At 34.3% G+C, this 22,382-nt stretch overlaps 3 protein-coding genes across 5 annotated transcripts; 1 reads left to right on the top strand and 2 right to left on the bottom strand.

The window, feature by feature from the left end:
- Positions 1 to 1,947: 1,947 nt before the first annotated feature.
- On the top strand, positions 1,948 to 5,160 carry LOC143449252 (renin receptor-like). Its single transcript, XM_076949369.1, has 7 exons — positions 1,948 to 2,063; positions 2,494 to 2,649; positions 3,388 to 3,479; positions 3,583 to 3,711; positions 3,928 to 4,122; positions 4,204 to 4,353; positions 4,633 to 5,160. The coding sequence occupies exons 1-7, from the start codon at positions 2,024 to 2,026 to the stop codon at positions 4,936 to 4,938; spliced, it is 1,068 nt and encodes a 355-aa protein (XP_076805484.1). The 5' UTR covers positions 1,948 to 2,023; the 3' UTR covers positions 4,939 to 5,160.
- Positions 5,161 to 6,061: 901 nt separating this feature from the next.
- On the bottom strand, positions 6,062 to 13,438 carry LOC143449251 (uncharacterized). Of its 3 annotated transcripts, none has more exons than XM_076949366.1 (17): positions 13,087 to 13,438; positions 11,163 to 11,247; positions 10,977 to 11,090; positions 10,630 to 10,777; positions 10,125 to 10,274; positions 9,785 to 9,943; positions 9,571 to 9,690; positions 9,335 to 9,484; positions 8,939 to 9,224; positions 8,369 to 8,745; positions 8,193 to 8,291; positions 7,981 to 8,127; positions 7,645 to 7,863; positions 7,445 to 7,550; positions 6,853 to 7,094; positions 6,557 to 6,721; positions 6,062 to 6,376 (listed from the first exon to the last, which is right to left on the bottom strand). In XM_076949366.1, exons 1-17 carry the CDS (start codon positions 13,334 to 13,336, stop codon positions 6,188 to 6,190), a joined length of 3,006 nt encoding a protein of 1,001 aa, XP_076805481.1. In that variant the 5' UTR covers positions 13,337 to 13,438; the 3' UTR covers positions 6,062 to 6,187. The 3 variants fall into 3 exon arrangements, with proteins under 3 accessions (XP_076805481.1, XP_076805483.1, XP_076805482.1); XM_076949368.1 differs by having other exon boundaries at positions 9,785 to 9,853; XM_076949367.1 differs by having other exon boundaries at positions 11,163 to 11,232.
- A 336-nt stretch (positions 13,439 to 13,774) lies between these two features.
- LOC143449686 (cerebellin-1-like) lies at positions 13,775 to 16,784 on the bottom strand. Its single transcript, XM_076949984.1, has 2 exons — positions 16,269 to 16,784; positions 13,775 to 14,884 (listed from the first exon to the last, which is right to left on the bottom strand). Exons 1-2 carry the CDS (start codon positions 16,737 to 16,739, stop codon positions 14,693 to 14,695), a joined length of 663 nt encoding a protein of 220 aa, XP_076806099.1. The 5' UTR covers positions 16,740 to 16,784; the 3' UTR covers positions 13,775 to 14,692.
- Positions 16,785 to 22,382: the final 5,598 nt, after the last annotated feature.

The following is a 22,382-nucleotide window of genomic DNA, read 5'->3' as shown; positions in this document are numbered from 1 at the left end:
AAAATAAGTTAATTGCTGAACCTAAAACTCTCACCTGATTTCATTAATTAATTTCAATTAAAGTTAACACCTATTGGATCCCAACAACTGCACCCTAATAATAAGACTAATCTGTTCCAGCAGCAAACAGATCTGAAAATCATTGTCGTCGTCTGCATGTTTATTGTTATGTAGTGAACCGTGACCGTGGAGAAAGTAGAATATGCTCCAAGAGAATAAAAGAAACAAACATGACGTCATGCGCAAAAGAGAAGTTTCTACTCATGTGTTTAAATCTCTTTGACTGAAGTAATCTGTTTCAAAGCTAGTTTTAAAAAATTAACAAACACTAGTGTCTACTTGCAAAAATATTTTAAAAAATTTCCTAAAATTTTTTATAAAGTTTGTATAAAGGAATTAATACCGTCAAATAAAAAGGTTTTCAGCTAAATTCAACATGATACCAACTTGATGATACGGGGTCTGTATTTATATTTTCGATGTCTATGGTACGAAACAATGTTTATGATGTAGTTGGCATCACATGATTCCCAGCATTATATTATTACAAGAAACAACACGATTTCAGAAATAACTGGCATTGGGGTTTTAAATATATGATTTTTTTTTAAGTTGTTGTTTTAAAAACTGTATTAATATTTGTACAGTAATTGCTTTTATAGTACAATTTTTTTTTTAATTCGATAACCTATTCTACTTCAGTTTCCAAGTATGTTGCAAAGTTAATCTTGAATTATGGAATTGATTGTGTATAGCCTAGTTCTCTTTTTTAGTCTTATTCTCTGTTCCATTTTATGCAAACCTATAGGCCTAGTTCGTTAGTCAGCTGCAAATACTGCTACCCTAGGCTAGTGTTGCTGAAGGAAAGCAATGTACTTATAGTTTACGAATTGCAGTATTTGGTGCTAATGAATTTTTCTTGTTTAATTTTTCTCGCTAAAGATTGTCAAATCAGTTGCTGGCTTACCTACTTAGGCGCCTATGTAAAGAAATTCATGGCTGAAAATGATAAAACGCTGGTCTTTCTTTGGACAACATTTTAGGTGCTATGCTAACCTTTCTATTAAGACATTATTATAGCACCACTGTATAGCCTATAGGCCTAGTTAGCACCTTGTACATTTTAAGCTTCCAATCTTTGCTATTATTTTCTTGCTTTTTGTTTGTGATCTGGTGAGCATACTTTATGTTATACTTTGCTAGCCTATAACAAGGATAGTACCATTCCTTTAGCTTCCCACGGACCACTGTGATTAGCGAAAAATAAACTATACGATACATTTAGGGGCTATATATGTTACTAGGCCAGTAGACAAAGTGACATAATTTTTTGCAGAAGCAAACTGATATTTTCATCTTTTTGTGATAATCCATAATGGAAAACGTGGCACCTGCACGCACGAGGTTCATCAACATGCGCATGAACATTTCTATCTTCATGCTAATTTAGGCCTATAATAAATAAACAAAGAAAAACTGGTTGCTTGAACGCCAATTAATAAACAAAAAATTAAGGGTTCAGTGCACGCCACTATGACTGGAAGGTATGAAAGCTTTCGTTGAGAACTTATGCTTGCAAAGATGCAAATTTTACGTCATGGTGTGCACGGAAGCCTCATTTCTTTGTTTATTATGAATTGGCGTTTAAGTAACCATTTTTTTGTTTATTCATTATAAATTGGCATGAAGATAAAAATGTTTAGCATGCACGTTGATGAACCTTGTACATGCAGGTGCCGCACTTTTTATCATGGCACGTCATCACCCTTTCCACTTAAGTGCATTAAGCGGTATAGTACAGTCGCAAGTATATGATAAATACATTAGGTAATAGACAGATTGAACTATACCTCCTACTATATTAGGTGCATATTTTGTACCAATTTATGATTTTGTAAAATTGTTTACTTTCAAAAAGGTTTCATTTTGTTTTCTATGTACAATTATACATATCAATGTAATACTGTACATTAAATACATCAAATTACATTTCAGCATTTTTGTCGTAACTTCTAAATATATTATGATAATGAAAGAGGTTTCGTTCATCATTTTTATTGCAGGTATGTTAAAAATGCCTGATTCTGGTTGCTTGGACATTATTATGTAAATGTGTTACGCTTGTTGATGTGATATAATGTCTTCATTAAATATGCAATTATGTAGAAAGTAACAGTGTTTATGTAAGGTCCTGTAAGCAAGACTAAAACTGCCAGTTTCCAATGAAAAAACATGCAAGCAAAGATAAAAATTTTAGCACAACACTATTCTCAGTTTTAAATTGGCATTCAAACCACCAACTTTCTTGCCGTGTTTGTCTATTGAAGTTGAAAGAATTCTGTGAGCACATTGATAAGTCTCATGTGCTATGTGCGAGTGACAAACTTCCACTACAGTTTCTTAGTGTGTGAAATTCCTAATGTGTCGTAAACGTGACCACGGCAAGTCTTTGCAAAAACTGTTTTTCTAACTGTTACATTGCTACTGATTTAGGATTATTCAGCAAAGGTCTAGCAGAGCTATGCTTTTTATCAGTTCCAAGCAATATTGAACTTCTTCAGACTTCAAATCAAATTCAACTGAGTGATGTGACTGGCGTGCTGGATTATTTAATGGGTTTCTCAACCCAGACCAACTCACATTGGAAAGGTTTTAGCTTTTTGTAAATTGTAGATTACTTTATACTAATGAGGAATGTATTTCCATCTAGTTTGTGGCTGGTGAAGGTTCTTGATTCAAGCCCTTGAAATGGGTGTATGTATATATATTTGTATATTATGGGCATGCTATGGACTGGAATGATATAGAAATATTCCATATCCTGCAATATCTTCCACTTAATTCCATACCTAAATGTATTCCATTTCGTATTCCATACTTTGTACGATATTTACACCTTTGAAATGGAAGAAACAATACTTTCCAATTTAAAAGTTTTATGGAACAGAAAATTAATAAATCTACATAAAGTGAACTCTCTTCCTTCAAGCCAGAGAAGCATATTGTTTGTCTAATTAGACATTTTCTTCACGGACTATGCGTGTTGTGCACTATGCATACTGTAAGTGATCTATTATGCAAGAAAATTCAATTGATAAATGCATTTTTATTGTATAAATGTGCGTATACTGTTTTGGAAATCCATAAACTTAGTTCAATTGTGTGGATGTGAATTCAAAACTGCTCTTGAAAGAGAGTGAACACACACTTAATATGAAAACAACATCAATATGAACAAGTATGGAAGATTTGTTCCATTCCATAAATGAAATCTTCCACTCTACTCTATACTTTCACAATTCCATACTGAATTTTTCGTTCCATTCCATGCCCTTGTTATATATACTTCTTGTATTTTTTGTGAAATTTATTATGTAATGTTTTTAGGAGTCAAAAAGATGGATGTTTTCAATCGACCTCAGGCAAATTTATTTATTAATTTACTCGCAGATGATGACATGCATATCGGTTTGGATGAGGTAAAAATTTTGTTAATGACTATATTGCAACTAATTAATAGGTGTGAAATGAATTTGCATAAATCTAGTTATGAATCTAATATGTGAAAATTTTTAAATACAGTGTGTGGTGAAGTATAATACAAAAAATATGGATATTTCTGAGATATTTTCTGAAAATATTATTTTTCACATTGGATCGAAGTATGACAAGAAAAAACCCACCATTGTTCGGCTACTTTCAGATGGGGAGGTACAAATTTTGGAATATCGCTCTTAAAGTATTCTAAATAAGCTTGGCAACTATTGTAAAAAGTATAAATGTTTTTAAGATGTGTTATACTTTTAGGCAGCGTTCAGCAATCCAGCATCTTGACTGGCTTCAGCTATATCACATCATACTTACCCTAAAATTATGTATACATACATGGTTTTAAAAATCATTGTCATTTTATATTAAAATATGCAGCTGTTAAGGACACTGGTATCTGATAATACAGCTGGTACAGATGAAAGCAAAACAGTTACACAAATGAGGCAAAGATTGCAGGAAAGCAATTCAGTGGCATCAAACTGGACCAGTGCTTACTGTCTTGATATTGAAAGAACTACAGAAGCGTTTTTCTTTGGTGAATTACAGGCAATGCTGGATATAGTAAACTATGTAAGTTTGTGCAGAAACATGATTAGTGTATAACTTGTTTCGTTAGTTGGAGTAAACAGTACTTTCCTTTTCTCTAAATAGCTGGAAATAAACCCTGAAGCAGTATTTGATTCTGTGCCTGACTTCTTTTATTTTTCTTTGACTGGCCTACATAAATTGGCAAAAGTGTATGGTGTTAAATCATGTCAGGTTGATACTGCCATACGTGTGTTGGAGAAAGTTCTTCCAAATGTAAGTGCTAACCTTTTCTAAAACATTGTGCCACAGAGAATTTTACTTCTGTGCAAGAACAAAATATAGGTTTTAGTTTGTTAACACTTACAGGTCATTTACAATTGCTTTTATTTTGATTTTGCCCAGTTAAAAATTTTCATTTTTAATTTCTTCAAAATTAATACTCTGATTTTGTTTGACTGTTCTGGTTCTTTTGTTAACTGTCAAGTAATTCAATTGCACAGCAAACTTCAAATTTTATACCAAAATCGCATCCCTGCTTTATTGAAATCTCAGGTTGTTGCCTCCTTCAACAATCTTTACAAGGGTATGCTGCTCGCTGAAGCTCATATCTATTCAAACCCTCGTTCATTTGATGAAATTCATTCCCGTCATACCAGAAGTATCAATGTTCATACTGATATCAAAGGTCTTGTCATGCCGAAAAGTAAAGATTATCCAGTAATAGCCAACATGATCTTCTGGTTCATGGTGGTCTTTGTGTTAGCCACACTTGCGGCTTCATATGCTATCTGGTTTATGGATCCAGGACGAGACAGTATAATTTACAGGATGACAACACAGCGCATGAAAATCGACTAGATAAATTATAAAAGTCTTGTAATTGTCAAAATCTTAAAGTATATGTCGTTGTTGTTTTGTTTTATTCTTGACTGTGGTATGCAAACTTCTTACATCGTGATTCATGACACACTTAAATTTCTTTTACAAATTGGATTTTTTTCTGAAAACTTTGCTTCATCATGTATGTGGTTGCTACTATTAACATGTTTCTCACACTCGATAAAAGAAACCTGTCATGTAGCTGCATGATGATTTGTTTGGAGGTGGGTAGTACCATGGTACTACGTCAATGCGATACCGGTACTTAGAAGAAAAGTATCCAATTACTCTTTTTAAACAGTTAGATGTTTCGGAGAATTTAGTGTAGGCCTATCAAGTTGTTGAAGCTCGTTTCTTTGAACACAATAATCTACATGTCTTATATGTCAATTTATACAACAAGCGAATTTATTTTTCTTGCATAAAAGCATTCTTTTGAAAATTTTTCCGTAATTATAGGCCAAGATGACCGACTGCAGGAAATTAAGTTCCCATTAAACCTTCATCGCATTCATACTGCAAGTTCTTATTGAACCTAAGATCGTGTAGTCTGGTTACGTTTCGCTCGCAAAAAGTATAATCGTATTCACTCGTATAAATACATACGTACGTCAAAGATCATTTCTTGTCTATTTAATTCACGGTAATTTCTTTTGTAACAATCATTATTACGTTATTGGCTGCAATCCAGTCATGTCAGAATTATATTTTGACCGATTTATTACAGTAGAACCTGTGGTTTAGCACTGGTGGCAATAAATATTGGAACTTCGATAACACAACGTTATACAAAGGGCGTACGGTTGGGTTTATTGCCACTTGAAACAGAATTTGTTTCTGCTGAACCTACCATTAAAATGGGGAAGTTTTAATTTAAGTACCGGTACCTACTGCTCATTTCTGAAAATGTTTATCTTTAGATGTTAGGCATGGTAGATTTTATTATGCTCCGTGCAATAGTTGTTTTGTGCTTGTGTAACGTACAGGAACCTATTGAACCAGAGTTTGGACAATTGAAATGAATTTCAGCTTCTTTCTGCATAGCCATATTACATTGAAGTTAGCTCACTGAGGTTTGTGAAAAATAGTTTGAACCCCAACATAAGGCTAAAGTATCTTTTAATGTAGGCTACTCTTCAGGAAAACATCTTATGAGACGATATTTAAAAAATAGAACAGTTGAGTTTAGTATTCCAGAGTTACATTCGATGTGTATTCTGCTTGTTTCTTAGCTTGAGTTAACAACATCTTGGCCTAACATAATCAAAGCATTTCTAGCAGCTGATTCTTTCGCTTCTTGTGGTGTTGCAAATCCCTTCCTGTCACTTGATACCGATAAAGGCTCTTCAGTTCCCTTCAGGCAGCTGCTTGACACAACGCATTTGTACATTTCTACAAGATCAACGTCGGATTTGACCTAAAAGCAGTCGGCTACCCGTAAATAATAGGCAGCAAATTGTGTGTGAGATTCAACACAGGGGTTTAAGATTGGTAAAGTAACGAACCAAATGAGTTGGCTATTAATCATTGATGTACAGGAAATAGCATATTCACAGAAGAGTAAGATATACTTTCACACAACACTATCCAAAAATACCTGCAGCGTGTGAAAAACTGACGTTAAATCCAAGTTATCTGCGTAAGTTTTCAGATCCTGCTTATATCTTCCACGACACGCATTCAAGTTGGGTCTGCTCCAGTTCAACAATTTCAAGATGGTGTAAGACGCATCTTGCTCGGCTGCTAATTGTGTCCGATGAGGCTTGGGTAAAAGAAAAGTAAGGTCTTTTTAATAGGCGATAAAAAATGTTTCAAACTTAATTCATTGAGGCATATCTTTTTTACTAAAATAATCTTTTACATGACGTTCTATTTTAGTTGGAGAGAGTTTACTTGTATGGAGTAAGCTTCGATAATGTCTGGCTCAGGACGGCAAAAATAAAATGCGTCACTTTCCAGAGACAGGTCTTCGGGGCCTTCCCCTTCCCCTTCCCGGCTCTTGTCAAATAACAAAAAATCTCGAATGTACGTTCGCACAGTGCTTGAGCGACACAGCTTTCCACTTTCGCTGACAGTGTTTGTTTCGTAAACAGGAAGTGTTGCCCCGGCTGCTAGGCAAATGCTGCCTAAAGCGTCTATAAACGATACACGAAAACAATAGAAGAATTTTTTATTGTTTTTTCTCCGGGAGCAGAGCGTATTTAACTTAAATGATCAAGGATTCTTTGAACGTCATGACTCATTAGTCACCTTTTACTATTATTGAAACTTGTATCTTCATTTGGATAAATGTAATGATTAGGCTACACAATTTTTTTATTCAGTTACGCGCGAAATCATACGTTTTTATTTATTTGCCTGCTAAGTGTCGATAGAGTCTCACTTGACTTGCGAACCAAATTAATAAAAATAAAATAAATAGGCAAATAAAAAGAAACGTACGATTTTGTACAGTTCACTGTTAAAAGTTATTGAAATGTCATACGTTTGTAGTCAGCAACGTCGGCGGTGTTAACATCCAGTTTTTCGAGGGCTGCTTTAGCCACCAAACTTTCAGTGTCCACTTTGCAATCGAAACTTTTATAGCATTCCTTGAATACATTATATTAAAACATTACTTTGCTCAGTCTTGTATGGGATAAAAAGTTTAGAAAAAATTAATGCCACAGAAAACAGTATGTTTACTTTTAAGTATAGTCTGTTGTCTGGCAAGATGCTTTCTGCGCCAATGGTTGAGATGTAACTGTTGTTATAAAGTTGTACCAACGAAATGTGGAGCTGTTTACCCACGCTGGACGTTGTATAGGTTGGACCCCTTCCAATGATTGCTAGGCAGGAGTTATCAAATGAGACTTTGGCGTTATTTACATCGTGAATGTAGGGGCATCCGATCCAGTTTAGGGCCTAGGTGAAAGCGATTAATCGATTAATATTAATCTATGCTAATGCTTGCCAAATATGGCACTCGGTAAAACCCGAAGACTTAGAAATTTTCGCCCGATGAATAGAGCTATCACTTACTTCAACAGCTGCTTGTTGTTCCGCTTCCTTACTGCTTGCGCACAACACAGACGACGTTAAAGCGTAGTTTGAAATAAATTTTACCGTACTGTGATACTTGAAACTTGCATCTTTCTCCACGATGAACGAAAGTTCGCGATCTTCACCCTATAGTGCACGGTAAAACACGGAAAATAAAAATATGACATCCCAAGTTGATGACAGGCACAAACCTGTAAACGAAGATAGTTTTGCAATTTCTCTTGCATCCCGGTGATATTACTCCCACTTCCACCTCCACCTCCACCTCCGGACTTAAAAGGTTTCTTATCCTTCGTAAAGGAATAAGGTAATGCTCAAAAGCGGATTTACAAACGTTTATTAAACTCAGCAAAACTTAGCTAACTACCTGCGTTACTACCAACGAGGAAGGTTGATGAATTTTCGAATTAATTTTCCTGTTTTTTGTGTCGTCCTTGTCGTTTCCGTCATCAAATCTACCGCGCTTAGCGTCTGAAGTCTCTATTCCATAACTAGCGCTGCGTTTGAGGGTAAGTAGTTGTGAAGTGCGGCTGTTACGTTTTGTTTCCCTGTGCGCACTATTTGCACCCTTTGCATGATTGTCAAATGTTGCTGCAGTGTGACAATGCAGCAAACGTTCTGATTGACAAAGGTGCAATTTATTTTGATTTCCTCTAAAAACTGCAGTGCTTTTCCAAGAGCTAAACAAGGATCCAGAGGAAAAACTTTCGTTTGGAGAAAGCTTTTTGTTGAATGAGTTTTTTCCTGAAATTTATATTTTTAGGTTATGATTATACACTGTTTGCGCTAAATAAACTTGTGACCCTAAGTAATCATGATTTGTCACAAACATCTTGACCTAACTCTATACCTTTAACCGTTCAAAGCATACCAGGTTATTACTTTGATTTCTGTTAATGGAAATATTATGGCGTTAGTTATTAGGACAAGTTCTCACCAAATGCAGTGCCAGTGCTTTGGTCATATTTCCAGTTGCTTGGTAAAAACGAATAACCGCTATTGAATTCTTTGTAGTGTTTGAAAATATCGTTTTGGGCAACCAATGAAGATAAGTGACTGGAACGACCATTGCCATTGACATTTGTCTGTCTCGGTTTTTGTGTCATTATTTCCAACGCTCGCTTCTGTTGTACATCTTGACTTTGTTCATGCAGCGCTTCTGGTGATGGGGTTTGGCTCAACACATTTCGAAGCTGGCTTAACTCACTATTCATTCGGGTAACCTGCAGTACAGAAAATTTGAAGTTAAACTTTGAAACTAAAAGTTTCAAAAGTTAAAAATTCTCATTCTTATGGAGAAGGCTTTTTAATCGGTTGTTATAAACACACTGACCTGTTTTGACACTTTTCGTATCGTGTTCTGCGAGTTCTGTAGACTTCCACATATTTTCGCTTCCAACGAACCCAATTGATAATTAAGAGAAGAAAAAGAAACATTTGCCTCAGGCAAGGTAAGTATATTGTTGACAAGTTGTTTCAAAGACTATAAATAGATTGCGTTAATTTTGGATTCTTTTACAGTATACTACACATTTAATAGAACATTTGATTTTATTGCAGTGTATATACCAAGTAAGTGCTGCCCGATGGGTTTGGATTTGAACACTCGGCATTTTCCCATAAATCCTCTCGAAATAAGTTCAGTGTTAGTTTTGCAGATGAATTGATATTCAGGTTGGACTCTTTCATCTGTCGAACAGTTTGCACAAAATTTTTATTTGAATAGCTGTCTTACCTTTATAGTTTCATCCTATTTTATGTGCTCGTCATTAAAGCTCCATACTTTTACAAGACTTTCTAATATGCCTTGCGATTCGGGGTATTTTATAGCATGACTTTGAAGTTTCTCATCCTGCAGTAAGGCAAAAATACTTTCAAAGTTTTCATCAAATTCGTGATCATTAAACTCCAGTCTGGGGCAATGCATTGTGCGATTCCTAACCTGAAACGGATCATTTCTAATGAAGAAAGTATAAATACATCCAAGTATATATATATTGTCTATTCTCGCAAGCTTTAAACAAGAATAAAGTTCAGATAGAATGAGAATAGTATTTGCAAAACTTCAAAAAACATGAATATCGAAATTTTACTCAAAGGATTGTTACTGAAAAAATACAAACCTGTATCATATTTTTGACCAACTGAAGATCACTGACACAACCATCCGCTTGACGACACTTGTACATAAAATTCAACAATGCCGACGAATCGAAGGATCCTGGCGATGTTGCTCCGGCTTCCCCACTCCTGTAACCTCGTGCCATAAAAACCTACATGAAGTAAATATGAAAGTGAGACCATACCAACTATATCATTGTTCATGAAGCCTTTGTTTAACGTAATAAAGTCACAAACTGCCATGGGAAGCAAAAGGAGCAAAACGATTATGCCATGAACATCATTCCTGCCGTTACACCAACAACATAATACGACCCTTATTGTTTTTCCTGCTTTGATCAAATTTTTGTGTAACGAATATGTTGTGTTGGCTTAATTAAACATAACTGTTATGTACAGTATATCCAGTTATCAGGATCTGCTTAGAAATAAATTCTTTGATGTTCTATTGTCTGGTGTATTCATAGTGCGACTGCAAAGTAGGAATGTCCAAAACAAATCACTCACTTTTGCAATCTCCCAAGCTCCTTCATACGTCGGCCACTTGGTAACATCACTAACTCGCAGGACTTCACCAAAAGATGGAGGATGCCTGTGAAGATCCAGAACACTTCTCATCCATTTATGTAATAAACTGCTCTCGGAAACTTTTTTTCTGAACAACATTAGCATTTTGACAAGCAAAGATAACCGTTTGCAACAGAAACCAGACTATACTGGCTATCTGCTGCTGCTGCAACTTATACTGCACCCTGGAATTCTTTTTCAAGATCAATGCGTGCATGTCTTTAAAACGTGAATTGCCCTTAAAGTACTAGCAATATTGAATAGAATACTTTATCCAAACTTGATACCGTTTTAAAGAGGTCATTGAGCTGAGTGCTTGGTATCCATTTTTACGTAACAGGTCAAAATGCATTTTTCGTACAATATCTTCTAAAACCGGGGAAACAAAATCACAGGCAAATCTAGAAATAGATGAAAGAGGCATATCACCAATGTTTTTTTCTACACCTAAGCTTATTACATCGATGACTTACCGAAGGGCGAGGCTAGTCTTTAGCCAATTTTTGTAATTATTGCTGTTGATCAAGCTAAGCCATGACGATTCTGAAGATGAATTAGCTGAAGATGGAATGGTTTTTAAGGAAAAACATTTCACGAGATTACTAAATCGCACAGAAAAATATTTCATTCTAATTTAAAAGTTGTGCAATTTTATCCTACAAGACCTTATTTAAGTTATTAACAATTTTAACAAACGTTGTTTTAAAACACTAAGTAATTCTATATTGGTGCTTGATTTTGTTCAGTGTTGTCTTACGCTCTCCAGGTCGTGGCACCCAAGACGGATTTATTCAAAGTGCGTTGTTGATGAGTTTAACATTATTATCCTACGGCCGGAATAATTGGCAAAATAGCAGCATCTGCATGCTATAACTTTTGTTGTGGTTTTATTTTTTGTGATAGATCACACACTAGCTATATTACACAATTTCGCATTTTCATTGGCACACAGTATATCCTCATGCCGCACTAATTTCTGTTCCTATATCAGCATATTTGATATCAATTTTTCCGGGTTCGGTCCTAACACTCTCGTTACTTTGGTTTTGCAAGTTTCTGCCCAAAGCGGTTGAAAGTTCTTGCTCTAGAGCCTGAACGATTCCTCATTGTTGGAAATGCGCATCGTTTAGCCCCTATCTACAACTGTATAGCTGCAACGAAAACACGTAATAAAACAAGTATCCGGAACGCAGCGAATAAAAGCTATGGCTGTTGCATTACAAAAACTATGTAATTATATAACTAATTGTAGCTAATAATAATAATACCAATAAAAGTTTAAAAAGGTAATTTTAATAAATGAACGAACATTATTTCAATTATATTATAGTGTCTATATACAAAGTTGCAAACGTTTTACAAAAAATCTTCGAACTTTATTAAGTAGCATATATATAACATAATAACCTAAGCCTTATAATTTAAATCTTCTTTCGAAGTTAAATCTAATCTCAATTAACCCCAAAAAGCTTAAATCAACATTTTGTATGTACCTATTCTCCTAACCTTACGGTGAAATGGTCACTTACCCACTTTATTTAAAGTTTATTGCCGTTTAGCAAACATGTAAGCAGTAAGTACAATATAACTGCTGCCTCAGCAATTAGCAATAAGTACAGGTTACATTTAATTTAAGCTGTATTGCAGTATATTTCTTTGTTGATATAGCTGATTACCTGTAGGTTATTCGTTGCATTTCGGATATGCGTTATATTACGTACATTTATTTTCCTCTTATCTATACCAAAATGCTATAAAAGCGTTATAAAAAGCGAATCATTACAAAAACTAATAATATAGCCTGCCGGTGGTTGCATTAGCTACGTTAATTACATTGTAAGTTACATTGCTAACAGAAGTTACATTCCGTACATTACAGTGATAGTTACACAAATTACCTTTTGGTACAGTATTTAGAAAGTGCGTGAACTATACTGTAATATAATAAATTCTTGTGAAAACAACTTTTAAGAAATTCTATGGAACCCTCCTTTCGGAAAGCTCAGGAACCTTGGCATAAGGCCAAATTAAAGCCAATAGTTTTTCGTTTGTTTTTAGCACAATCAGCTGTGTGTTGCGTTGGTTTATATGGGACATGTATAAGTTTGTATAAATAAAGTAGCAGTAAATTTCAATTTTATTATTTTCACTGAAAACGAGCGGTAGTTCGGCATGTGCTATGTTGTGTCAACTTTAATTCGAAACAAGTTAATGGTTAATTAAAATCAAGAGGCCATAAGAAACTTCTACTATAAACTTTGTGCCCAAACATAAGAAAATAAAGGCTAAGCTAGTTATAAAATCCAAATCAAAGTTTCTGTTACAAATGAGTGTATATTGAGGACTTGAGCGACTTCGAAGAAACACAACTTTCTTCAAGAAATTTTTGACACCTACCGTTTCGTAATATCTGTTCGACGTCAACCACAGATCCACTTTGCGAGGTTTCTACTTCATCCTTACGAAGAACGCTTTTGTCGACGGAAAGATGTTGTTGATCCTGTTTGTCACATAAGCCCCGATCAGATGAGTGCGAGAAACCTTGCTGGACTGCCTCTGCTCCGTTATTACGCGTTCGTATAAAACGGGCCGTGTCCTTTGCATTCTTGCAACCTCTTTTTAGGCGGCTAACCAGTTTATTGTACATGGTGAGGCAATATTGAATCGGTTCATTGCAGTTATGCTGATTGTTTAACTTAATTTAGAATTGCGTTGAATTCACATTTTGGCTTACTTTTATAACTAAAGATATCACATATTTATACAGTATTAGAAGTGAATAACACCGCAAAAACATTGCTATTATGTTTCATAATTAGGTTCTATTACGTAACACTCTGTATTTTCTGGATCACTGATTGGACTAGGATAAAATAGTTTTGTTCATTTTGCCGATCTGGTGTAATTCGTTATTCAATTTCAAAGAAAAAGTTGTTTATAGAAATACGTATGAAGCACATAATTCTTGACTTTAACAAATACTTGTCTTCATCAAAACATATGAAAGTCAAAGTCAATATCATCAAGCGTAAGGAATATAGGTACAGTAGTATATAGAAACCCCACGTACACAATAAGTTATAAAGCACGTTTTAAGGCCAACAAATCAGCAAATAAGATAACCGAAAAAAGTCATCTGTATTTGCGATCTGTTCTGTACTTTCCCATTTAGGCCTGGGAAAGTACAGAAGTACATCGCATGCGCACATAAATTGAACCGTTTTAATTATTTATTTTGATTAGATAAACACATACATCATCGTGTCAGTTTGTGTATAGCGCTCATTATTGACCAGTGATGACGCATTCATTATTCATGCCACAGTTATTTTAAATTCATTCCCAAATGTAGTTGGTTATCTCGGTTCATTTAGAGCAAAACTCACCCGGTTTACGTTACTGTGGTTTGTGCGAACCTCATGGGTCTTTCAAACCTAATTAATTAAAGATAGCTTCTTTGAAAGTTATGTTTAATACATTACATGAATTACTTTAATTACAATTAATTCATTAGAGTATACGTATTAATCGTAACAGTTCGGTACAGCATATATGTTAGTTTTCTCAATACATTATACAGATATCTGCATTCGTTGTATTAATTGCAACAGCTTGGTTCATCATTGAAAATTGCAAAAGCGTAAAATATACAATCGAAACAAGAACAGCATGGGTCTCGTTCTCTCGTAATTCTTCAAAGGAGAAATTAGAGTCACACATATTTTAAATAATGCTTCATCCACCTTGCTGTGTTGCGATTGTTATTATCGATAAGGAAATAGAAATATTGCATTAAACACGTTTAAAATTGCGACAAAATGGTATTACTGCAGTAATACACGTATTGTAATACAAAAAAAAACAAAAGCGCAAAACCTTAACCTTATCTCGTAGTATAATGTGCAATTTCTGATTGTTGTTCACTGATATTTCATCCGACCAATCCGTTTAAGAAAGATCAGCAAAATAACCGAGATTCAAAATTTATAGATATTATGAACTATTAAAAATCATCTTGGTAAAGTAAGTAACCGGAAAAGGTGGAATCTTGCCATCCAGTATTTAGATCTCCTTCCAACACTTCTATCTTCACCTGATCTCCCGGATTTAAACGAAAAAGACCACCGTTTTGCGCCAATTCGTGATCGGCTTTATTGCCATCGGCATATGCGACAAACACAGGATTGCCATTGACCTACACAAATAAAGAAAATAATATCGTGATTATTTTGTTAGTAAATTGCTAAACGCAATCAGAATTACATAGCATTCTTTTTTCTTTGAACGTGTGGTGTTGTCACAAACACTTTTTTGGACATTTGTTGAAAACAAAAATAATTGTGCCACATGAGGCGATCACTTAATTTTGTATTCATGCAGTATACTTTGATGAAAGCAAATATAGGATGTTAAACAAGGTGTTCATAAGTTAGTAATTTCATCAAAGGGATAGGATCAACATCACGGCAGCGAATTTCAAATCGTTTGGAATGATGATCATCATCGTCATCATGAAATGGGATAAGACTAAGGCAATATAAGTATGAAAAAGATACGGTAACTTTTTTTTGTTGAAATTATTCGAACCATCTTAAACATATTCCGGTAATAATATTAATTTAATATTGATATATCAACGCTTAGACCGATAGACCAAAAAGGTTTTAAGAACAAACGTTCTAAACAGCAAAAGAGACAATACACGTGATTGTAACAGGCTATATTTTTATACTAATAAGCAGGGTTGCCATCGGTCTCAACTCAAAAATAAGCACGACTAGGAAACGAAAGACGAATATCACTTTAAAAAATGCACAACAGGAGAAAGCAACCAATGTTCCTAACAAAAAAACAAAAAAACAACGTGACACTATCTGCATGTTTTTAAATTTTGTATCTCTTTGGTACAAAATGGTATACTAAAGGTGTCAAAATGCCCAAAATACGAACCTCTGCCCTAAAAATAAGACGAAAATAAGGACGCAAGTGAAAATAAGGACATTTCTTAGAAAAAAGGAAAAAAACATTTTCTAAGACAAGGACCTTCAAAATAAGGACAAATCTTAGAAATAAGGACGGTATGGCAACCCTGCTAATAAGTAATAAAGCTTCATATAAATGAAGTTGGCAAAAAAGCGTTTAAACCTGGCCTAATTATATGTAATAACTAATAATTAAACACAAGAATTGCTAAATGCTTATAAATTAATTATCATTCATATAACTAAATTGGCTAACATTATTGAGGCAAAAAATTCATGCTTTCAATAAATGACGTTAATGAAATATTAGTTGTAAATGTTACAAAATTAAGTACAGTAGGCTACAGTGCATTCATCATATCCTATTACAGCACACCTGATGAAGCAAGCTAATGCTTGCGAAAGCTTCTATAGAGAATTTAAAAACAAAAGTTAACTCCAGAGTGCCATGTAAAATTCTGCTTTTTTACTACATACTAACAGTATATATACAGTAATTGTTTATTGTTTTAATGAAGCATATTAGCTTACGTTATACGACATACTTTCATCACAAACTGTACATGTTTCAAGTTAAGCATTAACGTTTTAACTTACCGTTAACGCAACCGTTAAAGAGTATTTATTATACACCTTAACAATCGTGAAGGAAAACGAATAAACTCCACCAACAACTGGCTTGAAGGTACTTTCATGCATATCAAAAGCATTGCCGATGTTTACCAGAACTTGGTCGAATTTCACCACCCTACGGTCGGCCGATTCGGGCGAAAAATAATCGACGTTGCTCGTGCGTCTCGCTGCGGAGAAGGCGATTTTCCTCGTTAATCCGACAGATCGAGACGAATACTCATTGTTCCTTTGGATTGATGCCAGCGATGTGGCGTCACAAACGACAACACACTTTCCTTCCAGTGTTATCGACGGATCAATTGTCGGTGAGTCAGTAGTTGCATCATCTAATGTTGCTGTACTAGTTTCAGGACTTGCAACTACCAGTAGGCACAGGGTGGCAGCGAAAATCGAGCCCACAGCAATTGACGGCATTTTTATCTTGCACAAAAACATTACATTTAGAGTCTATTTGACTTATATTTTCTTTTTCTTTTTGACTTTCTTTTCTTAAAAAACAAAATAAGATAATTTTAGTTCAAAATTGTGTCAATTTTATTGATGGTATTTTTTAGTTACTTATAGTTGGCTGACAACTGGCAGTTTTCCCAATATTGGTTTTCAAAAGCAACTTACTTGTTCTGGTACTTTTCATTTTTACTAGTTACAATTATATAATTAAAAAGTTTTTAGATGACTGCGAAAATCATTTTATGGTTTTATCACCATTTGATCACTTCTAAAATCATTTTGCTTTGCATGTCTATACGCAAAATACTACACAGAAAAGTAATTGTATAAATAAATTCATTAATATAATAACATATAAAACATAGGCATGTTCGTACAACCTTGACCCAATTTCTATTGCGTCTGAGCCTATACCAACCATTTCAATAAACATCTTAGATGTTTAAATTTCCACTGCGCAGAATAAACCACTGCAAATTGTCTTCTGAAATTAAACCTCTGCGCAATAATTTGTAAGTTTTAACAAAATTAAAACTTCCAAGGACCTGCCAACATGCGGAAAACACAGCTTGAAAATATTCCTGTTATAATCTAGTATGCACTATAGGAACTATTTTTAAATTTTTATTTAGGATTTCTTGCCCTGAAAAGGTTAACATCAGATATGTTAACCTTTTCAGGCATTGCTGCGGATCAACATAGCGCAATTAATTGCCCAAAGTTTATCAATAATTTACAATGCTCTCTTGAGAGCGCTGAAACTAAAATGTCAATTATTTCTAATTCACGTATTGTCAAGTTTTTTACCAAATATTCTTAAGATAAAATTTCTTCTGTTTTCGCCCTTATATTTTTCTTTCAATTTCCTTTCTGTAACATAATAACTACGCTTGTGGATTTTATAAAACGCACACTGCTATTCACTTTACCCAATGGCATTGATTTTCCAATGTGCATATAGAACACGGTCCTACTGTATGTTAGATTGTGCAATGTGCATAAAAAGTAACCGGATTGCAAATGGCGTGTCCCAACTCCCAACTCTATAGAAACTATCTAAGACGGTGAATAAACCCCGCCCGCCTTTTTAGGCTCTGCTGAAATTACGTTTGCAGATGTATTGCGGAATGTACAATTGTTTCTCACATACCTAAACTTTAGCAACAAGGCGTCTTTTAAATAATTAATATTCTTTTCAACCGACACCTTGTTACTGTAGCCAAAACTCTATGTGTTGAGTTGGTTGATTAGTGTATATATATATATATATATATATATATATATGCATGTAACTTGAAACGGTTGCGCTTTTAGCTGCTTTCCATTATTTTGCTGTTAGTTTTTATGAGCAATTGAGTCCAAAATAGAAAAATTCTCATAAATCTTTCAGTGTTCCCAGGGTATGACAAATAACCACAGTAACACTTTTCACATATAAGCGCTTTACACGGAGCGTTGTGTGTATGGTCTGTGATAAGACAAATCATGTTTATAAATTAAGAAAATCGTATAACGCAATTTAGCGAGCTCAAAAACGTAAACAGTTACCAATCATACTGCCTTGAAGAAATAAATATTTAATGTTGCGTTGTTGCCATTTACCGTGACCTACCGAAAAATACACAAAAAGGAGGTGTCTTGGAAAATTGTTATAATAGCCGAGCGAACTTTAGCTGTGGATTTTTCTTTGCACTTTATAAATTTCTGACGACCGATGTTATCTTGGATAGAATATTGTAAAATATCTTAGGTTAAACAAGACAAAATTGATAGCAGATTGTCATAAAAGCTTTGCATTTTTCTTTTTAATTTAGTGCACTACTTGTTTGGTGTGACGTTTCAGGTGCTAGACGGATATAGCAAGTTGTTGATTGTAGGCTAAAAACGACATGCACCTTATTACTCAGACAAAACACAGTTGCCAATCCAAACACAAGTTTCTTTTTGTTTTTGTATCATAATTTGTTTATGCAGCTAGAAACACCAAAATTGAAAGACTTCCTAAAAATGCCTATAACCTTGGTTTAGGAGGCAGACCCAGCCAGTGTATTAATGTTTAACATTTAAAAACAAATAAAAAGAAAAATATTTCTAAAATTTCCATAAATTTTTTATATTTTCCATAAGCTTATGCAAAAAAACTCAATTTAGCGAGTGCTTATAATCTATCATTTGAATAGTGAACTACAGGCTTATCTAAAATAATCAAATTTACTCCAGCAGTATACATAAATTAAGCCATAACTTCAATTTACTTACAGTATAACAAATATTGATTTAAAACATGTAATTCAGAAAAGGCTAAATTAAGATTCATTGAAATATTTATCTTACAAAAACCTCGCTTAAAGCATATATTCCTGTCTTATTTTGTAAGATATTTCTATTAAAACCGAAATTAAAGGAATGTAGCCAACATTAATGTTAGCTAATGTTTTATTGTAACAACATTAATGTTGTTATAATAAAATATAATAAAAAAAATGGAATTATCTGAAATGACAATGTTTGAAACTTGAGATGTCAATAACAATTTTAATTTAACTGCCGCTTATTTGACTGTTTTCAATTTAAATTTTACTTAAAACTTATTTCAAATATTTGTAGAATGAGCTTTTCAACATAAACTATTAAAATGAAACTTTATGAGACAATCAAAACTGTGAAACCAGAATTCTATTTGCCTTTAAATTTAAGAACAATTTTTTATGTAGGCTACCGTTAATTTTAACCCATAGGTTATCTCTAAATCTTTTCTAGTGCTATTTAAAAGGACGAAATATTTGTTAAACAACCACATTGATGTCCGCTCTTAGCTTTAGCCTTAACCTATTAGTTTTTGCATAGGCTACTTGCAAAAATTAGCAAAGGAAAACCCTTAGACTAGATTGCCTTCTTTTTCATGGAAGTGCTAACTTTTAAATTTATAAAGTTAAAGGTTTGTTTATAGTTTATACGATCATAATTTATTCATAGTTGTTCCACAAAATGTTCAAGCCAACTCAGGTTTTGTTTAATGTGCTATCACAAATTAAATTTTAAACGTGTTGTTTTGTGTGCTCTAAATTTGTTGGTATAGCCTACTTGTTTGGTAGGTATTAGGCTATGTCACTGATACAGGTTTATTTTAGTGGTCAGATAAACTTTTAAAATCAAAAAAAATCAGCAGGGTTTAAGTCTATTACCAACTTGATTTTTTTTTAAATTATGTGTTATGCCGAATCAATCCGTTGTATATAATTTTATAGTTTTTGGTTTGAAATATTTTATAAACTTTCTGCTAAAACTGGTGAATGAATGCGTGAAAGGGCATATATTCCAGCCATAGGCATTTTGTAGCGTATTTTGAATTCTTGACCATCGCAATCTCATTAATAAATTTTTGACTTACTATAATAAAATAAACTGAAATAAGTTTACTGAAAATTTTGTGTGCATAAACGGGACTAACTAGAGAAGACTGTTAGTCTACGAAGGGCCGGCGCTACATCATGAGATGCCCAATTTCGTAACTGCTAGAGGGGCCTCTTAACTATAGGCTATGCTTCATTAGAACAGACGAAGATTGGCTTTTGTTCTATTCTTATTCATGTAAATGTGATTCGCTAAACCTTAAACCCGAATTTGAATCCCGTTGAAGAGTGGAGTCTAACGATTTGTGATTTACGTTTTTAATAACTGCATTTAAATGCCACGAAATAAATTTTCATACTTAAACGTACGGTAAATTTCAAAGATCTCCTTTTTTGCCAAATCGTAATTTATGCGGTGGTACACACTACACAGTATGGTGTGTTTTTGTGTTAGCACTTGGCATTTTCAACTGCTACATTATTCACTCTTTATGCCATTATATATATCTGAAAAAAGTAGAATAATATCGCTTCTTTAAATTACGATGATGACGTCCTCGTCCGTCCGTGCTAAAAGGTCATATAATCAAGTGTTTCTTAAAGTAACATAAACATCCTGATCCTACTTAACCGCGTTTCAAACAATTGGATGAATGTAATCAAACTAAAACCAGCTCGCTTTATTTACACTAGCTAGGCAAGAAAGTTTCCAAAATAAAATGACTTACAATCATGAAATAAAGTATACAACAACTTTGTAACGACGTATTACTCGCTTATCATCTGATTGTTTTCTTTTATGCTTGAGTGAGTACAATCGTTGAAATTTTATAAAATCAGTGAAATCGGCTGAAAACCGGGGTAGTGCTAAAACCTGTCCCTTGTCCCTTGTCCCTGTTAAATTATGACGTAGTAGATTTCAATTTGTTTGCGATTTTAAATCAGCGTTAAATGAATGGTAGCGCAGTTAGAACATTGAATACTGAACTCTAGTATATGAAATGTTGAGCCAAATTGAGAAAAAATTGAAAGTTTGGATAACGTCTTTATAATAGTTGCGTAAGCAGTCAGGTTTACCCTCAGCAGTCAAACAAATAGCTATTAAAAAAAACAATAAACAACTCCAGCTCTTGTACTCAGCAGTCAACCGTACTTATACCCATCGCAACTCTTGTTAGAAAGAACTGTCGAGAACTCAGTCCTCAGAATAAATGAAAGACGAAGGCTTTGATATCCCAACTCGGCCAACTGCGCTAACCGGTAGTCAGGTTACTGTTCCTTTTCGGTTGTGTCAAAACCATAATTTGATTTGAATTTATGACGGTACACTGGGGAGACAGGTTTTGACACTACACCGGCCCTGAGCCATCGGATAAAGAAAAATTGATCCAATTTTACCAAAACATAATTTTCCAGAAAGATTGGTTTAGTTTTGCTAAACTAAAATTGCCATTGGGTGATTTTCCAACCCCAGCTCTTTGGCAGCTGGCTTGACCACATCCTTAGTCATTGTTCAGTCATGTCAATATTAAATAAATATGATGTTTTCAAAAGTGTTTAATCTTTCTTTAGTTGTTTTTGGGGGCTTCCCCATTGCGAAATCCTAGATGGATAGACATTAGATGACCCTGCTGGAAAGTTTGCTTTCAGTGTACCCTATAAATGCGCCGAAAATTGGAATGCCCATATTTGCGCCACGCCAAGGTAATACTTATAATATAGGATATAGGGCAAAACGGAAATTCTGCGCCGCATAGGCTACAAACTTCTAGGGCGTTAGATTAGACGTACTGTAGATATTGTGACGATTACGTCACGAGTCACGAGTTGTTTGGAATTTAATTTGGGAACTTGTAATTCAGTGTTTACCAGACTTGAGTTTTCCTTAATGACGTCAGATAAATTTCCTCGATTGAACTAGTGTGCCACATATATATACTGTTGTAATGTTTACGATCTTCCCTTTTCCCTTTTACCGTTTCACGTGTTACTGAGCGCGATGTAACATTCAGCAAGATTTGCCCAAAGGCAAAAGCCTTTGTGTTATAATAAATAAAATGGGAACTTTATCATTTAGTAATTTGTATAGACAGAATTAAGCAACTAACAGCATAGTCACGCCGTCTGAGAAATGAGAACTCAAACATCGAAGCAGAAGTAAAACAAGTTATCAACCATCTATCGTCCTCGCTCATATTCTAACAATTACCGCCAGCATATGCGGTCGTTATGACAGATATGTTCCTTGTGTAATACTTCACACAAGTAGTGCACA

The sequence above is a fragment of the Clavelina lepadiformis genome, chromosome 3 (genome assembly GCF_947623445.1).
Source record: "Clavelina lepadiformis chromosome 3, kaClaLepa1.1, whole genome shotgun sequence".
NCBI lineage: Eukaryota > Metazoa > Chordata > Ascidiacea > Aplousobranchia > Clavelinidae > Clavelina > Clavelina lepadiformis.
The sequence above is the reverse complement of the archived record's forward strand: the minus strand, read 5'-3'. Positions and strand labels throughout refer to the sequence as shown.